This window comes from Microtus ochrogaster, linkage group LG1 (genome assembly GCF_000317375.1).
Source record: "Microtus ochrogaster isolate Prairie Vole_2 linkage group LG1, MicOch1.0, whole genome shotgun sequence".
Lineage (NCBI taxonomy): Eukaryota > Metazoa > Chordata > Mammalia > Rodentia > Cricetidae > Microtus > Microtus ochrogaster.
In genome coordinates, this window is record NC_022027.1 from 2757182 (window position 1) to 2777766 (window position 20585).

The window sequence follows — 20585 nt, forward strand, 5'->3', positions numbered from 1 at the left end:
AAAAAAAAAAAAAAGAAGTCCCAGGCGTCGGCTCTCCTTTTGGAATATTAGCCCAAAGGAGCTAGGGGTTGATGGCAGCATGGGCTAGCCTGTGGCAATGTGGGTCAGCCTACAGCAGCAAGGGCCAGCCTATGTTCCTCTCTCGCTCCGCAGGTAACGAGCAGATGAAGCTGGAGAACTTTGAGGCAGCCGTGCACCTCTACGGCAAAGCCATTGATCTCAACCCCTCCAATGCCGTCTACTTCTGTAACAGGTGCTGGTCTGGCCAGGGGCGTGGTTGCAGCTGTGGGGGACCTGGGAGGTGTGGACTGTGCTGAACTATGGCTCCGAGTGAAGAGCGAGGGTCAGGTGGTCTCCCAGGGTGTGGGAAGAGTCCGCACTGGTGTCTTTTGAAATGGCATGATTCTCACCTAGGACCCTGAGCTGGATAAGCGCAGCCTGCACCAGACAGCTGGAGACTCAGATAGCCCACCCTATTATTGTCCTTTTTATTTTGTCTTTTCGTTACGTGGTACAGAATCACACATAGCCGTGTGTCCCTGTCAAGGTCTGTGGTAGGCTCTGGAGCCTCTGTGGCCCCAGTGGAGTGGGGTATCATGCCCACCCACCTTCCTGCCACAGACCAGCGCCTAGAGAGGCCTCTGTCCTCTGTGAGAAGGGCCAGAGTGTCTGCTTACTGACCCCTCTCTCCAGAGCTGCAGCCTACAGCAAGCTGGGGAACTATGTGGGGGCCGTACAGGACTGCGAACGTGCTATCGGCATCGACCCAGGCTACAGCAAAGCCTATGGCCGCATGGGGTAAGTGCAGCTGGTGCTGCGGTGTGTGCCACAGGGTCAGGACCGTGTTCCTCGAGCAGCTGCAGCACGGGGAGACTGGATACCTGTGTCGTGTGCTCATTGCCAAGGCAGGTGCCTGGGAGCACCTGTCCTTGTGTGCAGTGCAGCCAGGCAGGCCTTCCTGCAGTGAACAAAATGTATGTCGCCATCCCTCTTTTTGTTTTTCTTTTTTCTTTTTAAAGATTGATTTATTTTATTTATTGTGTATACAGGGTTCGTTCTGTCCACATATCTGCCTGCAGGCCAGAAGAGGGCACCAGATCTCATTCAGATGGTTGTGAGCCACCATGTGGTTGCTGGGAGTACAATTCAGGACCTCTGGAAGAGTAGTCAGTGCTCTTACCCTCCGAACCATCTCTCCAGCACTCACCGCCCCCCCCCCTCTTTTTAATATCAATTTATTTATTTATTTTTTTTTTGAGACAGAGTTTCTCTGTTCTCTGTATAGCCTTGGCGGTCCTGAAATCTGCTCTGTAGACCAGACTGGCCTCAAGCTCTTAGATATCCTCCTGCCTCTTCCTAGTGCTGGGATTAGATGTGTGCCATCACTGACCCATCCCTTTGTTCTTTTGGGAGACTCAGTAGCATTCTTAGATGTAGGCTAGGGCTTTTTAGAGCCGGTCCTGGAACTCACTCTGTAGACCATCCGCCTGCCCCAGCCTCCCGAGTGCTGGACATGTGTCACCTCAGTCTCACGGATGAGGAGTGCCCTCCGTGGAGCCCCTGCCCTGTGTGGGTCTCCGCCCTCGTGTCGCTTCGCCCATAAAGGAGACAGGAGAGGGTTGGTGCTGAGTCTCCTTGGCCTCCTGACCTCTTGTCTCCAGCCTTGCGCTCTCCAGCCTGAACAAACACGCCGAGGCCGTGGCTTACTATAAGAAGGCCCTGGAGCTGGACCCTGAGAATGACACATACAAGTCCAACCTCAAGATCGCGGAGCTGAAGCTGCGGGAGGCGCCGAGTCCCGTGAGCCTATTCTACAAGAGGGGGTGATGGGAGGCCATGCTGGAGCCCCTGCTCTGAGAGGGCTTTCAGGAACACGGGGCAGAGTAGGCCCCGGGGCCATGTAGGTCATAGAGGAGCTAAGGACATGGAGCAGGACCCTCTGTGGTCTGTGTGATGGTGACAGGTCTGAAGGTCACAGACAAGGTGGTGGGGTGCAGGCTGTGCAGGGGTTCACAGTGACAGGCAGGCTTGTTGGGGGCTCCTGGCAGGACCCTCCCTGAATGGTGTAGAGCTTCCGAAACCCTGAGGGCTGTGGCCAGTCGTCTTTTCCCCAGAGTGGCTCCAGACACCACTAACTGATGCTTCTCCTTCAGACGGGAGGCGTGGGCAGCCTGGACATTGCCGGTCTGCTGAACAACCCGCACTTCATCACCATGGTAGGTACACAGCTCAGCCTCCACAGACCAGACCAGACCAGGGTTCCCGCCCCAAGCCTAGCCCTGTGAGGAGGCTGTGGTGTGCTGTGTCTGCACTGTGTGTCACTTCTGGGGTGTCTGGTTCTGTGGGCATGCCGTTTGGAGAAGGGGCTGGGCCTTGCTGCTGTGCCTCCCCCCCACCCCCCCACCCCCCCGCCAGCCATGTGTGATCTCCGGGCAAACATGGCTGTTTGGGGTTGAACAGTGGTTTTCACCTTGAAAGGCTCATCGTACCTGGGCATGGTGTGTAGGCCTGAGAGCCAAGCACTGGGATGCTGGGACGGAGTTCCAGACCCTCTTCTTAAGCAGTGACACTGAGAACATGGTGGGGTTGGGTGTGGCTCTGCAGGGACTGGCCTGTGTGAGGTCTGGAGCCCTCCTCAGCCTTGCAAAGGAAGGAACCGGTGTCAAGTCAGAAATCTGTTGGGACTGTCCGTCCCCTGGGGCCAGTGTGGCCCCGCTTGGCCTCCTCCTAATGCGTCTGTCTTCTTCCTCTTCAGGCTTCCAGCTTAATGAACAGTCCCCAGCTACAGCAGCTGTAAGTGACACTGCCCCGCTGTCCTTCCCTGCACATGTCCTAGAGGACATGTGCGCGTGATCCAGTGAGGCCAGAAGGGGTCAGATCCCCTGGAACTGGAGTTGGAGTTGGTTGTGAGCTGCCGTGTGGGTGCTGGGAACAGAACCCAGGACTTTGATGGGAGCAGCCAGTGTTCTAACTGTGAATCATTTCTCCATCCTCTGTTACAATTTTTTTTTAATATGAGAAAGCCAGAGTTGTTGCTTTTGTTTGTTAGTTTGTATTTGTATAAGAGAAATCCAAAGTCTACTTTAGTATTTATGTTTTCAGGCAGGGTCCCACTGTGTAGCTCCAGCTGGGCTGGAGCCCTTGGTGTAAACCAAAACAGCCTTGACCTCTGTGCTGAATTAAATGCAGCCTTGCTGTCCTAGAGTTTACGTGTCATCAGGTTGTCACACAGCTGCTGCACCGCTGCCTGCTTAGCCCTTCAGTCCCCCTGGTCCCGTTCTCTCCCCATCTCAGCACCCACAGGTTGACCTCTCGACCCTGTGGGCCAGTTGTGGGCATTTATTTCCCATTATGGCGTCGTGTCTGGGCCTCTGTGTCCGGCTCTTGAATGACATAGATCCCTTGGGTCCCTGGCGCTATGGTATGGTTCAGAGCCTCCTGTTGAGAGCTGTCAGGAGCCATTTGTCCTGACTGCTGTCTGCCATGCAGCTGTGCGCGTGGTGCTGCTAGCTCATTCTCTATAGGGTGTCCGAGGTCTCCTCCAATTCCTGCCAGCTCCCCACATTGTCAGTCATGGCAAACACATGTGGACTCAGCTTACAGCCCGAGAGGAGGGGGCACAACTGTGGGAAGAGCCTGCTCACCTGACGAGTTGTCTGTGGGTCCTGGGACAGAGGCAGGGCTCCACAGGCTGTGTGCTTAGTCCTTTCTCCTGCAGGATGTCAGGCATGATCTCTGGTGGCCATAACCCCTTGGGCACCCCGGGCAGCAGTTCATCGCAGAGTGACTTGGCCAGCCTCATCCAGGCGTGAGTGCTGCTGTGGGTCTGGGAGGGGCAGGGAGAGGCTGCGCGGGTGGGAGGGGCAGGCCAGAGAGGAGGCTGCAGGAAGCAGCAGCACAGTTGGTCTCCTGGACGTCCACAGGGGCCAGCAATTTGCACAGCAGATGCAGCAGCAGAACCCAGAGTTTGTGGAGCAGATCCGGAGCCAGGTGGTGCGCAGCCGGACACCCAGCGCCAGCCACGAGGAGCAGCAAGAGTGAAGGTAAACCCAGTGGTGCTACCTGTGCTGACGGTCGGGCTGTCCTGTCCCTGCTTGTCAGTACCTATAAGAAGTTCCCCGTTTGCTGTCTACATGAGAATTAGTGTCTGTGTCCAGAGCTAACCTCGGGTGTTGGTCCTCAGACCTCAGCCTTTGGGGTGTCACTGGCCTGGAGTTTTGTCAGGTTCTCCAGGCTCCCTGTATCTCCAGTTCCCGCGTCACACTCCTGGGTTTGCTGGCTCGTTCCACACTGCTTGATTATTTATTTGTGTGGCTTCTGGAGACTGAACTCAGGTCCTCAGGTGTGAGAGAAGTGAGCACTTCACAGGCTGAGCCGTCCCCCAGCCCTCATGTTTAGTTTTGTATTTTGGTTTTTGGTCTCAAGTTACCAAAGCTGTCCCCAAACTAGAGACCAGGCGACAGGTGTCTGCCACCACATTCAACTGCTGGTAGTTTCCCTGAAGCCATACTGCACCCGGGTGTCCCCGTCTGGCCTCCTTTGCTGGACCCCTAGTCTGGTCCTGGCTTTCACTGCCCTGGCTTCTATCCACAGCTCATCTGTGTGGTGATCCCATCGCTCCTCGGCCTCCTGGTGTTTTAGCATTTCCTCCGTCAGGCTGTCCAAGAGAGAGAGACTGGACCTGCATGTTAAGACGGACTCGCCCCCTGTGTTTCTCTTCATTCCCAATCCCCCACTTCCGTTTTTTGTATTCTTTCCGCCCCCATCCCTTTCCGGAAGAGTCAACCGGACAGCCACACACCAGCACCCTCTCCTTCAGCACCTAGGGAAGCTGCTGAGGGTGCAGGGCAGCATGGGAGCCACGGGTGTGTTCTGGGCCCTTGGGTCCCAAGCCCTACCCTGCCTGGTTTAAAGGGACTTGAATGGTTGACTCTCAGCCCCCTGGGAAGCGTCCACTGCCAGCCCCAGCCAGGTGCCAGCGTTCTGTGCCCACACTTGGGTTGCAGGTCCCAACAGGTGCCCCTGCCTGACTTATCTGAGTGGCCTGTGCCACACAGACGAGATCTGTGACGTTTGCCCCACTTGCGGACTGTCCATGTCTCCTCTTCACAGCCATTAGCAGTCCTGCTCCATCCTCAGCCCGGACAGAAGACATGGGCATCCTGCCCCGTCTGTGCCCTCCTGTCCTCCATCTCATGGGAATTCAGTGTCTCGGGTTGGTGGGCAGTCTGGGGGTGTTGGTCCCGTGCCATGTGATGAGCCCTGAAACAGCCACCAGAACCATTTTTGTTCAGGGGCAGTCTGTACAGTGAGTGAGGCCATGTAGCTGTCCCCACCCCCCGCTCTCAGCTCCAGGAGCGGGAGGCAAGATCACAGGACAGCCGAACCAGCAGTAGTGTCAGCTGTGTGTGTTGTAGGTAGCCAGTAGGAAGATGGGCCCTGTGGCCAGTGCCGTCCACTTGCAGGCCGCAGCAGGGCCCACCTGGGCACAGAACTCCTGGGTAATAAAGAGACAAGGGTGATACTTGGCCTCCCGTGTCAGCCTGAATCCCATGGACCTGACAACTAACACACCACAGCCTGGAGGGTCAGTCTGTCCACCTGATGACACACCACAGCCTGGAGGGTCAGTCTGTCCCCCTGATAACACACCACAGCCTGGAGGGTCAGTCTGTCCACCTGATGACACACCACAGCCTGGAGGGTCAGTCTGTCCACCTGGCACACAGGAGACATGGCAAGGCCCCTCAGATACTGTACACATGGGAAACGGTTGGTTAGAGTTGGATGCAGGCTACTGGTAGGTCCGTGGGGGTGGGGCCTGCACCCATGGGAAGTGGGGTTCCTGCCCTCGGACTTGAAGACCCAGCCTTGCAGCCAGCTACCCTGTCCCTTCCCTGCTATCAGCTTCACAGGCAACAGGAAACCAAGCCCTGTCAGGGAGGCAGATGGAGGCCGGCACCCAGCAAGATCTTGGCTATGGAGGCACAGGCCTTTAGGACCAATCTCTGTGTGTTTCTGAGTGACTGCAGAGAATGGCCTTAGCCTATTCTGTAGTCTTCAGGGTGAGTAACCCCAGGGCCTGACTGTATGGTCCCCAGTGTTGGTGATCATCTGCCTTGGAGGCCATGCTTTTGGGGTGCAGTGATTAGTATTGGAGAGAGACTTGCAGTTGACGACAGACACCTACTTCTACCTGTCTGCCTGTTACCAAGACAGCTGTTCTCATTTGTTGTCAGAGCCAGTAACTGTGAGAACTTCATGGTGGTGATCCTGGCACTCGGGAGGGCAGAGGTCTCTGAGAGTTGGAGACGAGCCTCATCTACAGAGCGAGTTCCAGGACAGCCAGGGTCACACAAAAACCCTGAGTAGGAAATTTTTAAAAAGGGTGGGGGGTTCTTTGGTGTGTCCATGCCACAACATGCATGTGATGTCAGTCAGGTGTCTCCTATCATGTGGCACTCAGCGATGGAACTAGACTCTTCAAATTCGGGGGTATGTGCCCTTACCAGGCCAGCCATCATGGCTGGCCCATCTTTAAGGACACTGATTCACGTATATCAAGATCCTCATTTTTGAGGGGGGGGGATGGAGTAGAATATGCTCAGAAACAAGCTGTGTGCCCTTGGGTGAAGGTCGTGGCACCGCTTTTAATCCCAGCACTCAGGAGGCGGAGGCAGGTGGATCTCGAGTTTGCGGCCAGCCTGGGCTACAGAGTGAGTTCCAGGACAGCCAGGGATAACAAACAAACGCTGTTTCAGAAAAAGTGTGCAGCCAGGAAGCAGCCATGCCATTCTATTTAGCATCTTGTCTCTTGGAAGAATGGTCCACAGAATTTCAAGATCACACCCTGGCTCAGCCTTGCCTTATGGAAAATGTGACTCCATCTCCTTGGGTGGTTTCTTCACTATGTGCACGCTCTCCATTATAGCCCATGGCACCCTTGAAGTCAGCAACCCACAAGAGGGCTAAATAATGGGGCAGGGACTCTGAAGCCTGTTATCCTGGCCCTTGAGAAGACAGGAGAATCAGTTCAAGGCCAGCTATAGCTAGGTAGTAAGGCGTAAGGTGTGGGTAGTATGGGTTTGCATAGTCATAGCTTCTGCTTGTACTTTGTGCCTGTGGTGACATGACACTTTGGGGCTCAAGTCGTGTGTGTGGACACATGGCTACTTGACACTGAATGTCCTTTCCTGGCCTAGAGTTGGTGTGGTCCAAGGACACTGCAGGGCCCAGACACCCCACAGAGAATAACTTGAGCCTGTGCTAACCTGGCCCATCCCCAGCATGTTATACACCAGCGCTGGGTTTGGTTTGGTTATTTTGAGACAGGATTTCTCTATGTAGACCAGGCTGGCATAAAACAGGTCTGCCTCCCAAGTGCTGGGAATAAAGGCGTGTGCCATCACTGCTCAGCAATGTTTTTGGCTTTCAATGTCAGGGCAGGAAATGGTTCAGTGCTTAAGCGCATTGGCTGTTCTAGAGGACTTAGGTTCTGTTCCTAGCACCCACTCAGCTGCTCACAACTGTAACTCCAGTTCCAGAGGATGTGATGTCCCATTCTGGCCTCCTATAGCACTGCACATGGTGCATAGACACACATGCCGGCAAAAAGTAATAAACTGAGTCCCAGCCCAGGGGAAGCAGAGGCAGGAAGATCTCTGAGTTCAAGGACAGCCTGGTCTACAGAGTGAATTACAGGGAAGCCAGGGCTACCAGAGAGAAAAGGGAAAATGACCAGAGGTTGTGTAGATTTCCATGTGTCTCCTTCCTGCAGGCAAAATTTATTTTTAAAAGTTTGACAAAATTTGTTTGATCAGAATTTAAGATCAAACTAGAGAGGGCGGCACCGTTCCAATCGTGGCCAGCAGGGGGAGCCCCACGTTGCTGTCTCCAGCCCCCAAGGCTTGCAGCATCAGGCCCTCAGCCTGGAAACAACCCTGGTGTGAGTCCTGACCAGCCCCGATGTGAGCCTTGCAGCTTCTCCTTGCAGGAACAGGATGAAATGTCCCTGAGTCTCAGCTGGGGCCAGCACTCTGGTGTGGGCCATTCATTCACAAATTGGGCAGACAGAGCCCTTCCCCGAGGAACTGGGGCTGTAGATGGAGCTGCAAGGAGCTCCCAAACTCCACTGGGTTAGACCTATTCTCAGGGGTGTCTGATTCCTGCTTCTCCTGTTCCATTCAAGATCCAAACCACAGAACCAGTTTTACTTCTGCCATCCCAACACTAGGAAGACTAACGGCAGAGGGATCAGAAGTTCAGGGCCAGAGTGGACTATAGAGCTAGGCCCTGTCTCAAGAATTCAGACAAGAAAGGCCAATGGTCTGCACGCTTGCTGGTGGCTAGGAGGGGCTTCCCTCCCATTGCTATGTAAGTTTGGGGGTCACAACAAAAAAAACATTCCTGTAGCCTTCACTACAGCTAGGTGGTGGTGGTGCACGCTTTTAATCCCAGTTCTCGGGAGGCAGAGGCAGGTGGATCTTTGAGTTCGAGGCCAGCCTGGTCTACAAGAGCTGGTTCCAGGACAGGCATCAAAGCTACAGACAAACCCTGCCTCAGAAAACCAACCAAACAAACAAAAAACAAAACCCTTCACCGCAAACTTCCCTGGTGCTTGTTACAGTTCACTTCCTACAGACCCACCGTGAACTGCTTTCCTTCAGCTAACGATGCCTTTCCCTGGGATATTTTAGAGCTGTGGTCCTAGCACTTTCTTTTGCATCCTTTGGGCTCTCTTAACACGATGTCATCGCACACAGTTTAGTCATTTTGATTGCTGCATGGTTCTGCACTGTATGGACAAACCACGACATTTCTATCCGCTCATCAATGTTCGGGGTTGGAATTTGTGGAGTCCCAGATGTGTGAGCCTATTTCCACCTCGAGCAGAGGTCATAGAGCTGGAACTTCTATTCCTTCAAGGTTATTGTCAGTTTCTCAAACAGAGGTCCCACTTAGATTTGGAGGGAGAGGTTATTGTCAATAGGGTTGGCTAATATAATATCCAGACCTTGTATTTCAGGGATAGAAAGTCCAAGGATCCACTAAGTTCCTATTCTTTAGGAAGATGACATAGGGAATGGTTTGCCTGCAGGATGTTTTGGTCTAGGGTGTGAGTCTGACTTGCCCTCTTGTAGCAACAGAGTGTTTATCTAAGAAGGTAGCCCGAAACCTTCAATTGGTCTGTTCATTCCCTTTTATTATGTATGCTAATGCATGTTTCTTTTCATCTACTCCTACCTTTTGGTGTCGGGTATTTTAACAATTGGAAATTAAACGCAGGCGATTTCAGTACTCACTGTAACTCCCTCCTAATACTATCCTATGCTTCTGTTTTATTATTTTTACTAACTCTTCTGATCCCAGTGCCCCTGCCCTGGTAAGTGGTATTTTTCTCGAAGCTCGTCTCTGACAGAAGTTTGGGAACTTTGTAATATATGTCATTTTTTTTTATAAAATTTGCTTATTTATTTTTATGGTTCTATTTAATTTTTTTATTTTATGTGCATTGGTGTGAAGGTGTCAGATCCCCTGGAACTGAAGTTACAGACAGTTGTGAGCTGCCATGTGGATGCTGGGAATTGAACCCGGGTCCTCTGGAAGAACAGTCAGTGCTCTTAACCTCTGAGCCATCTCTCCAGCCCTCAGGTCATCATTCTTGTGAGCCAAGATTCTTTGACCCACTGAAGATTTCAGTGCCCCCATCTCTCTGCCCTGTAGCCATCACCCCCCCCCCACTTTCCAGGTTGCTGAATCTTTTTAAAAAGTAAGGTGATCAGTTCAGAGAATCTGTTGTAGTGACAAGAAGTTGAGCTCAGATTATTATTAATGATGCTGTCAACCTTATTTGCTTAACGTCATTGTGTGAGTGACTCCGGCTCCAACGAGGAGATGCCCAGTGGCGAGGGTGTGCCGCAAGCCCCATCTGACGCATCTGTTAGCCATGGGGAGGGAAGTTCTTCGTGTGATGGCAGGTAAGGTTCTTTAGAGAGGGTTTTTGTCTGGAAACATCCTGACTCTCCAACAACAGCTAAGCAGATCTAATTGATCCAGTCAATGGAATAACATTCAGCAATAAAAAAAGAAACCAGGACTAGATACATGGCTTGGCAGTTAAGAGTACTAGCGGCTCCTGTGGAGGACACGTGTTTGGTGTGCTGTGCACGGGGATCAGCTCTTCTGACCTTGGTCACCAGAGACACACACGGCGCATAGATATACTTGTGGATAAAGCACTCATACATGTAAAATCAAACCAAATCGCCGTGTGGTGGTGGCACACAACTTTGATCACTCTGGAAGAAGAGGCAGGAGTATCTCTGAGCTTGAGACCTGCCTGCCTACCGAGTTAGTTCCAGGAAAACCAGGACTACACAAACCTTGTCTTGAACAAAAAAAAAAAAAAAAAAAAAAAAAAAAAAAAAAGAGAAAAAGGTAACAAAGCATATGGGTAGTGCCCATGCTGTTGGCATCTATAGTCTGTTCAGGTGCGCCACGCCATTTCAGGAGACAGTTCCTGGGCTGCAGGTGTGTGAGAGGGAGTACCTTGTCATTAACTGTGGTTGTTACGGGGCACAGTAGATCTCTTGAGCTTGGATTTATGCCTGCTGTCAACAGATATTTGGTGGACTCAGTTATCTTCTTAAGTCATCATGAGGGGCTTCAAGAAAGTTTCATTATCTGTAGGAAATCGCTATCAATCACAGGCTCACAGGCATTCAGCACCATGCACCCCTGGATAGCTCCCGGAAGCAGCTCCTTCCGGAACTTTATGTCTACGTTCCTGTTTTCTGTCGGAAGCATTTGGTAGTTGCATTCATAGCTGGGAGGGGAACTGCTTTCCGGAGCCGGTAGGCGTTGCAGAACGATTGGCAGCAGGGAGGGCCAATAGAATTAGGGGACTGTCGAGTGGCGCTGACAGCGTCCAATAGACGCTGGCGTGGGCGGGGCGTGGGCAGCGGCTTCCAGGCCCGGGGGTCTCGGCTGGTCCGCTGCGGCGGGGTCCGGACGGCGCGGCGGTTGGCGGCGGGCGGCACCGGCCGGAGGCTCTGGGACCTGGCGGAGGTACGAGGGGCTCGGGGCGGGGCGGGGCCGATCCCGAGCGCGGCTGCGCGGGGCACACAGTAGGCGCTCAATAAGTGCTCAGAGAGAGAAGGAGCTCGTCGGCCCCCACCCCGCCCCGTCGGCCCCAGGGAGCGGCTGCCCGAGCAATTCTCAGCCCGCACGGCCTCTGGGCCATCCATCCACACACAGCAGGCATTTGTTGGGTGCCTGTTGTATACTCTAGGCCTTGTGTTCACGGTGGGAAGGTCTATTTTCGGTTTTTTAAAAGTTTACTTAATTATATCATTCATTTTTAATATTTTAAAATCGAAGTTAATTTTAGCCTTACCTTATTTCATCTTACCTTACTTAATTTTATTTCGTTATTTTCCTTAAAAGAAATTCGTTTCAAATTATTTTGTATATGGGTGTGTGCCTGTCTGTATGTACATCACATGTGTGCAGTGGCCAGAAAAGGGGTCGGATCCCCTGGGGATGGGTGGAATGCAGGCATTCTTAACTGCTAAGCCATCTCTCCAGCTCCTATTTTATTATTTTTTCATTTAATTATTTTTCTTTTGGAGACAGGGTCTTTCTACGTAGCCCAGGCTGCCCTGGAACTTAACTCCCTACCTAGAGCAGGCTGACCTTAAACTCAGAGATCAGCCTGCCTCTGCCTCCAAAGTGCTGGGATTAAAGGAGTGTGCATATTTGTTGTGGAGAGTAGTGTGTGCAAAGTCAGGACAACGTGCAGGATCCATTCTCTCTTTTCCTCACGTCTCTCAGGGTCTTCTCGAGTCCTTAGACTTGGTATGGCACCTTTATTTACACTTTGAGCTTTGTTTCATTATTTTATCTCATTTTTAACTGAATTTATGGTTTATAATTTTATTTTGAATTAGGGTCTTGCTGAGTTTTCCAGGCTGATCTCAACCTTGGTGGTAATTCTCCCACCTCATTGTCCCTTGTGCTGAGATTTGTACATGTCCTGGATCTCACGCTGTAGACCTGGCTGACTTTGAACTCAGAAATTCGCCTGTCTCTGCCTCCCATGTGCTGGAATTAAAGGTGTGCACTGCCCCGGCTGGCCCAGCACAGTTTGTAATTGGTCGTTTTGTGAGAGTGCGCATGTATATAGTCCAGACATCCATGTCGGTGTCTTCATTGATCTTTCTTCACTTATAAACAATGGGTGTTCTCTGTATTCGTGTCTGCGCATCCCATATGTGACCAGAAGGGGGCGTCGGTTTCCCAGAGCTGTGGGTACAGCCGGTGCCCTAACTTTGCCATCCTTCCCAGCCTCTGTTTGCACATTGGGGCAGGGTCTCGCACTTGAGTCCAGAACTCCTGACTGGATCAATGTGTGTGCACCACGTCCTGGTCATCAAGGTACCGAACAACTCCAAGTATATAGTTCCTTCTGGTGCCGTAGGAAGGGGCGGGGCTGAACAGGCCCTGGGAAGGCCCTGACTGCAGGGGAGAGCTGGGGACTGCGGTCAGCAGCCAGGACGACGGTGTTGATGTTTTGTGAGACAGGATCTACAGAGTCACATAGGAACAGCCTACACTTTGGCCACCACATCCGCTCGCTCAGCCACCTGTCACCTCACGCCTGCTCTGCACCAGGCCTCGAGGTGGGTACCAGGGGTCCAGTCGGGAGCGTGGCTTAGGTGTCTAGAGGAGGCTGTTCCAACTTCCAGAATATAAGGAGTGGTCTTCGCAGAGACCCTGGGGCTGGTACAGGCCTGTCGTTCAAGACAGGCAAGCTGGTGTGAGGTGAGCTGAGGCCTAACCTCCTGGTAACAGACTGAGTCCCTTGTCAGGGTAGCAGTACCCCAGAGAGTGCCCTGAGAGTGTCCTGACACCGATGGGAGCATTCTGTACCTGTGCACAGCACAGAAGCCACTCGGCCAAGGTGGTTACCAGGCACATGGCAGCAGGGGCCAGATGCTAAATAGTATTGAGTTTCATGTTTCCTGTGTGAGTGTGCGCGTGTGTGCACATGTGTGCATGTGTTGTCCTCAGCCCCTCGCCATCTTGGTTTTGGAGGCAGGGTCTCAGGAACCGCCTGTGAGTCGAGCATGGCTGACCGGTTAGTGACTCCCATGGCTAACGTGGCTGCCGTTGTCCTCACAGCTGCCGGGCAGAGCCATGAGCCCCCAGCCCTGTGGCTGGGGCCGGTAGCCCCTGAAGCTCTGGTGTGTGACTCCATGTGTGGTTTGGCCCTGCGGTGACCGGTGTGACCCTGGTGGCCACTATGACTAAGCTCCTCGTGGTGAAGCTCCTCTGCATGGTGGGCATGTTCTTCTTCATGCTGCTGGGCTCGCTGTTGCCCGTGAAGGTCATTGAGGCCGACTTCGAGAAGGCGCACCGCTCGAAAAAGGTCCTCTCTCTGTGTAACACCTTCGGGGGTGGTGTCTTCCTGGCCACGTGTTTCAACGCACTGCTGCCTGCAGTGAGAGACAAGGTGAGACCCTGCAGGTGGGGGAGGGCTAATGGGGGCTCCCTACTGGGCACATGTGAAGGATTGTCTCACAGAAGGGCCTGGGTAGGCGTAGCCTTCCGGCAGCTGCCTCACCATCAGCGACTTGGGGTCTCAGTCCTGCAGCCTGGGCTGTCTCTTTCAAGGCCACAGTGAGCTCAGGAAGTCCTGGGCTGGGGTGTTCTCCTCCAGGGCGTGGGGGGGCTTGGCTCTTTCTGCGAAGCCCCAGCCCATCAGGTCCAGCTTCTGCCTTCTGAACCACAAGCTATGGTGGCCACTTTCTTTGTCAGTGAGTGTGTGGCTCTGGTGACCTGGCCTCACCCAGCCCTCAGGTACCTTCCCCTCCTCCAGGCCTGAACTTGTGCAGTGGCCTTGCTAGTTCCTGTCCACTGACACCTCACCGCATTAGGGGGTAGGCCCCACGCATCCTTTGGCTCAAGCAGAGTTCACAGATGCTGCCTCTCGTGGCCGGATCCATTGCTGGGAGGGAAGAGGGCACCCTGTCCCATGGCTGCAGCAGCCCAGGAGGGCGGAGGGCAGCTTTGCATGTGTGTCCCGAGTAGTTGAGTATTTATTGTGTGTGTGCCAGTGCGTGTGGATGCCAGAGGCTTTCTGGAGTCAGTGGGTCCCACGGATTTGAACTCAGAATGTCAGACTAGGCTGCAAGTACCATCACCCTTGGGCCGTCTTGCCACCTCCCCCCCCCCCCCCCCTTTTTTTTTTCTAAAAACACTTTGTTTTTGGCGGTGCTGGTGTCAGAACCTGAGCGAGGAAATGCTCAGGCACACTTGGGCCCCCTGGCTTTCAGCCTTGGTGTGACCTGGGCTGTGTCTTTTGTTGCCTGCCACCACACCAGCTCTGCGTGGCACACACGAGTGACTCCTTCAGGCCGGGTCTCCACGCAGCCCAGGCTGCCCTTGAGCGCCTCCCGAGGGTCCCCTGCCTGGAATGGGCCGCCTGCAGCTGACTCAGTCCTGTTCCCTTCAGCTGCGGCAGGTGCTGAGCCTGGGCCACATCAGCACGGACTACCCGCTGGCAGAGACACTCATGATGGTGGGCTTTTTCCTCACCGTGTTTGTGGAGCAGCTGGTGCTGACCTTCCGCCGGGAGCGGCCGCCTTTCATCGACCTGGAGACCTTCAACGCAGGCTCAGATGCCGGGAGCGACTCTGAGTATGAGAGCCCGTTTGTGGGTGCGGGCAGCCGCGGCCGCGGGCTTTTCCCCGAGCCCACAGCGCACACACATGGTGCAGGGCTGCGGCTGCGGGAGCTAGGACGCCCCGGCCCGCTGCGGCTGCTCAGCCTGGTATTCGCGCTGTCGGCACACTCGGTGTTCGAGGGCCTGGCGCTGGGGCTGCAGGAGGAGGGTGAGCGTGTGATCAGCCTGTTTGTGGGTGTGGCTATCCACGAGACGCTGGTGGCTGTGGCCCTGGGCATCAGCATGGCCCGCAGTGCAGTGCCGCTGAGGGACGCAGCCAAGCTGGCAGTGACCGTGAGCGCCATGATCCCCGTGGGCATCGGGCTGGGCCTGGGCATCGAGAGCGCCCGCAGCGTGGGCAGCAGTGTGGCCTCGGCGCTGCTACAGGGCCTGGCCGGTGGCACCTTCCTGTTCGTCACCTTCCTGGAAATCCTGGCCAAGGAGCTGGAGGAGAGGAGCGAGCAGCTGCTCAAGGTGCTGTTCCTCGTGCTGGGCTATGCCGTCCTGGCCGGCATGGTCTTCCTCAAGTGGTGACGGACTTGCCTGCCTGTCACCTGCTGCCCGCTCGAGCTGTAGGTTTCCACAGGACACACAGGTCACGTCCTGTGCCAGCCGCACTCCAGGGCCACAGCCCACACGGGGCTTCCCGCACTCCACCCACTGATAATGCTTTCAAAAGAAGTCTTAAAGTTCTTTACCAAAGCCTTGTGGCCATGTCACCTCATGTCCCCGTCACTCCACCTGTCCCTGCCAACACTGCTGAGCCACCAGGGATGAAGCATGGGGAGCCGCTGCACCCTCCACCCCATGTTCCCAACATGTTCTGTGTAGCCCAGGCCCTGCCCACCATTCTCACCCAAGTTTTTCCTGTTGCTCCAGCATGCCGTGTGACAGGTGCATCAAATGAGCAAGGAACTCCTTCCCAGGGGACACCCCAGCACTGGCCGGGCCCTCAGGAACCCAAAGTGTGTGGTCTCCTGGGAGGGAGTGGGATGTGGAGAGTGGCTTGGTGGTCACATCTGAGTTATGTCCTCACCACTGGGGTCTCCAGAAGACACAAGGGGAGACTCCCAGGATGCAGGCAGGAACTCAGCTCCTAGCAACCATGGTGCCTGTCACCATGGCAACACTAGCATCTTGGGACAACCTGAGTGAGAACTCTTCCTCTGGGGACTTAAGGCTAGCACAGCCTACCCCTTTTCATGACCTTGGCTCTGTCCACCAGGCGCCACCTCAACATTGTCCCCTTGGTGGCTGGATGTCAGACTCCTACCTAGTGCCCCATCACCATGGCAAGGTGACCCCCTGCCTGGGTCCTACTCAGAAGATATGAGGTACAAAGAACAGGGCCTTGGGGACAACCGGACCTTAGGCAGTGTCCCCAGAGCCCCAGGGCCTGGGCCACCTCAGTGCTGTAATAAGCCAGGGTTCACATGGCACTTCCAGACAGGGCGTGTGGGACCTGGTGCCTCCAGGGAGGGACCAACTGTTGATACCATGAAGTCTAACCCCGTCCCTGCAGGTGTGGGGACACGCCCACAGTGCCACCTGGCACTCCCCTGGTGCTTTTCTTCCACCCTCCACATAACACCCATAGGACATCTAAGTGTTCCACATCTTCCCTTGAGCCCAGGTGAGCCCCATGGAGCCACTGCCAGCGCAGGTGTGGGTGTAGGTGACAAAAGACCATACCCGAGTAGGACGTGCCTGATCCCTGTCTGACCATCCCAGCAGGAAGACTGTACCCCCTATGGTTGTATTAAGTGGGACCCTTTCCCCAGCACCAACTACTCTACCCCTGGGAACACCAGCAAGCCTGTGTGCCTGTCACCATGGACCTGGTCCCCTCCCCATCAGTCCTCTGAGTCTCAGAGTCATCCCAAGCACCAGCTCCCTGGCAACTGTGGGAGCTTCTGCCTCCCCTACAGACCTTTGGGTCCAGGTAGCAGCATCCTTGGAGGGGTGGGGATCCCAGGCCCAGGAGACAACCGCCATCACTCCTCAGGCCTGCCTGGCCACGTGTGTAGTGGGCAAAGAAGTGGGCCTGGGAACTCACGAGGCCCTAGGGCTCCCCGTGCTGTGGACTAGGACTCAAGCAGGTCACGGTCGGGAGCTTATGTCAATGAAACCAGTCACATCTCATATTGGAGTGCAAAGAAGCAGGATGAGCATCCTGCCTGGCACCACAGTGACCCCTCCCCTCTGACCGCGCAGGTATGACTGGAGAGGTGGTACCGCCCATGGCCACCCACACACACCGCGTCCTGTGGGGACACAGCAGGGAGAAAGCGGGATGTGAGGAGAGGGTGGGGCGGGCGGCCCAACTTCACTGCTGATCTGTAATAACGTGTCAGCCTCTCAGGGCTTGTTTGTGTTCCGCTAACAGAAGTTATTAGTGCGGCAGGCGAGATCAGCATGCAGCTCCTGGCGCCCTGCCTTTCTCGCTGCTGCAGGGGGCCAGGACGGCCGTTGCCTGCATCCCACCCGCCCAAGGGAGCACCTCAGTCTGGGTTTCCCCATGGGGGCTGGGGCCTTCTGGGTGTCTGCGGACTCCACTTGCCCTTACCCAGGAGCTCCCTGATCTGGGACAAACACGTGTCCCAGATGTCTCCCTGAGTCTTCCAGGGGAGGGGGTCACACATGTAAGTCGTCCCCATGCCCCCCTGAACTTAGGAAGCTGCCATTCTGAGAGGAACGAAATGAACACATCAGTATCAGCAGGCACTGTCCCCACAGAAGGAAGAAAAGTCGAGGGACAAGGCTGATAACTCAGTGGGCAAGGGGGGAGTTGTCTATTTATAGTGACAGAACTGACTCCTGCCAATTGTCCTGCTCCTACAGGTGCTCAGTGGCACCTGTGCAGGCACAGGTGTGTGCTCCCCCCATGTAAAAAAATGAGGGTTTTTTTTGATTTGGGGGGTTTTACTTTGTTTTTGTTTTGAGACAGGGTTTCTCTGTAGCTCTGGCTGTCCTGGAACTAGCTCTGTAGCCCAGGCTGACCTCGAACTCACAGAGATCCGCCTGCCACCCAGCTAAGAAAATAGTTTTTAAACCGGGCATAATATCCATGACTAATCCCAGCATTCCAGAGGCAGAGGCTGGTGGATATCTGTGAGTTCCAGGCCAGCCTAATCTACAAAGTGAGCACTGCTTCAAAAAATACAATAAGCGGGGCTGGAGCGATGGCTCAGTGGTTAGAGCACTGGCTCCTCTTCCAGAGGACCCGGGTTTGATTCCCAGCACCCATATGGCAGTTCCAGAGAATTTAACACCCTCACACAGATATACATGCAGGCAAAACACCAAGGCATATAAAATATAAAGAAAAAAATAAAATAAGGATTTGAACTATTTTTGGTCTATTTTGTTTTTGTGAGTGGATGTTTTGCATCCATGTTGTCTTTGCACAACGTGTGTCTCTAGTCCCCAAAGAGACCAGGAGATGACATCATCTGTCTCCACAGAGTCCAGGCTGGTCGGGGCAGCACATCTAGCTGCTGTCTCAAACAGACAAAATACTGGGCTCCAAAATGCCAGTCCATGTATTTTGGGATTTTCTTTGTGTGGCTGGTGTGTGTGTGCCTGTGCAGTGCCTGCAGAGGTCTGAAGGTAGCATCAGGAGTAACAGATGGTTGTGAGGCACCATGTCCTCTGAGAGCGGCCAGCACTAACCGCTGAGCTACCCGCTGCCCTCCCCCTCCTTGATGTTTCAGGCAGCGTCAGCATGGTGGGGCTCGCAGTTGCAATGCCTCAGCCTCCCTGGTGCTGCCCTGGCAGGGTCGAACCATGCTGCTAAATAGATTTGGGTTCTGAGGATCTTTTTCAGGTCCTGTTGGTAAGCACTTCATGACTTCATGGTTGAGCAATCTCCCCAGGCCCTTTCTGCAGCCCCTTCTGCTGGTGGGGGTAGAGCAGGGCTTGGTAGGCAGACTAGAACTCCAGATTGCGGTGTGGGCTGCCTAGCCTCTAGGGCTCCTGAGCTCCTGTGCCCAGATACCTGTCCTACACAACTCTGCAAGGTGGGGCAGAGCGCAATACCCCAAGCCCCAGCCAGCCACAGAGCCCTGCTGTGGGAGGAGGCAGGAACCGAACCTGTCTCCAGTGGCTCCTGATCCCAGAGCCTGGCCTGGCGTCTATAAATAGCATCAGTATGTGGACAGGCACCTCTGTGTGAGTCAGCCTGGGCTGATACTTGAAGGAGCCAGGGAGCCGGCCAGAGCTGGGCTTAGCGCTCACTGTTGGTCTTTTAGGGAAGCCAGGTGGCCAGGAGCCCAGTCAGAGGAAGCTTGACTGCTCGCCCCAAGCCTCCCCCTCCTCCATACCCAGCGCCTGAGAAAGGGGGCCACTCTGTGGGTTTGTTTCCAGCTACTGAGGGGTGATGGCAGGAGTTGCTAGGGGTGCTTCCGTGGGACAGAGGTTTTACTTTCCATCTCTGGACTCAGGGTAGGAGGAACGGAGACACCGTCTGAGGGTCCCCGCAGTGCAAGGGTAGGAGGGAGGTGAATCTTAGCTCTAGCCAGCCCAGGTTGAGGCACTTACAGGAAAAGGAGAACTGGACCATGAGATCCTTGAACACACACACCAAACTGGACTATGACCCAGAAGAAGGAGCCACGTTAGAATTGAGGAGAGGGCCGGGTGGTGGCGGCACACACCTTTAACCCCAGCGCCCAGGAGGCAGAGGCAGGCGAATCTCTGTGAATTTGAGGCCAGCCTGGGCTACAGAACAGTTCCTGGACAGTCAGAGCAGCATAAAGAGATCCTGCTCTGAAAACAAAACACCAACAAAAGAACTGAGGAGGGGGAGGAGGAGGTGGGTGGGGGTGGGGGAAACACAGCAGAGGGCTAAGTGGAGGCCCGGGGCACATGGTTTCCATCCCAGTAATAGGAGGACCAGCCTAATCTACAGAGCAAGACCATGTCACAAACAAAACATTTTCTTTTCTGTCTCTCTTTTTTCTTTTCTTTCTTTCGTTCTTTCTTTCTTTTTTTTCTTTTGACAGGTTTTCTCTAAATGTACCCCTGGCTGTCCTGGAACTCGCTTTGTGGACCAGGCTGTCCTTAAACTCACAGAGATCCACATGCCTCTTCCTCCAGAGTGCTAGGATTAAAGGCTACCCGCACTAGGTGGTTTTTTTTTTTTTTTTTCGAGACAGGGTTTCTCTGTAGCTTTGGAGCCTGTCCTTGAACTAGCTCTGTAGACCAGGCTGGTCTCGAACTCACAGAGATCCGCCTGCCTCTGCCTCCCGAGTGCTGGGATTAAAGGCATGTGCCACCACGGCCCGGCCCCACTAGGTTTTAAAATAAAATTTAAATTACATTTTATTTATCAGTTTTTCTGTGTGTGTGCTGAGGTCAGAGAACAATTTGGGACTGGCTCTCTCCACCCACCAAGTGAGTCCCAGAGATCCAGCTCCGGCTATCAGGCTTGGCAGCAAGCCCCTTTCTCAGCCGAGCCCTCTTGCTGGTCCAACAAAGTAAAGTTCTGCTCCGTTTTCCTGCGATGTGGGCGTGGAGCCAGGGCCTCAGCATGTTGGGCAAATGCTCTACCCTGAACTACATACCAGAAGAACAATGGGGTTTTATCTTTTTCTCTTTTCTTCTTTGTTTGTTTGAGGCAGTCTCTGTAGCTGAGTCTGATTCTGGACTCCTGGTTCTCCTGCTGTCTCCAGTACGGGTCGACAGGCGGGCACCACACTGCCTGTGCCTGCGGTGCTGGGAATGGACCCCAGGGCTGCCCGGCAAGCAGAGCCTCTACCCTGTGAACGACAACCCAATGACGGGTTTCTTTGTGCTGTTTTGCCTTTTAGTCTCTCTGACTCTCCTTTGCTTCCATCCCCGCCTCCAGCCTTCCCCCCCC

The 20585-nt window shown here is 54.3% G+C and overlaps 2 protein-coding genes across 6 annotated transcripts in view; both read left to right on the plus strand.

The window, feature by feature from the left end:
- Sgta (small glutamine rich tetratricopeptide repeat containing alpha) overlaps positions 1-5524 on the plus strand; it is a 16874-nt gene extending 11350 nt beyond the window's left edge. For both annotated transcript variants that reach the window (XM_005359012.2, XM_026785106.1), the window contains exons 5-12: positions 154-253; positions 694-798; positions 1662-1800; positions 2154-2216; positions 2756-2793; positions 3719-3808; positions 3924-4043; positions 4594-5524. In XM_005359012.2, the coding sequence (XP_005359069.1) occupies positions 154-253; positions 694-798; positions 1662-1800; positions 2154-2216; positions 2756-2793; positions 3719-3808; positions 3924-4041 (653 nt within the window). In that variant the 3' untranslated portion in view covers positions 4042-4043; positions 4594-5524. The remainder of the gene's footprint in view (positions 1-153; positions 254-693; positions 799-1661; positions 1801-2153; positions 2217-2755; positions 2794-3718; positions 3809-3923; positions 4044-4593) is intronic.
- Positions 5525-10994: 5470 nt separating this feature from the next.
- On the plus strand, positions 10995-15427 carry Slc39a3 (solute carrier family 39 member 3). 4 transcript variants are annotated; one of them, XM_026785258.1, is made up of 4 exons: positions 10995-11067; positions 12479-12680; positions 13183-13513; positions 14516-15427. In XM_026785258.1, the coding sequence occupies exons 3-4, from the start codon at positions 13304-13306 to the stop codon at positions 15257-15259; spliced, it is 954 nt and encodes a 317-aa protein (XP_026641059.1). In that variant the 5' UTR covers positions 10995-11067; positions 12479-12680; positions 13183-13303; the 3' UTR covers positions 15260-15427. The 4 variants fall into 4 exon arrangements, with proteins under 4 accessions (XP_026641059.1, XP_005359071.1, XP_026641061.1 ...); XM_005359014.2 differs by having other exon boundaries at positions 12583-12680; XM_026785259.1 differs by lacking the exon at positions 10995-11067 and adding an exon at positions 11678-12435 and having other exon boundaries at positions 12583-12680.
- Positions 15428-20585: the final 5158 nt, after the last annotated feature.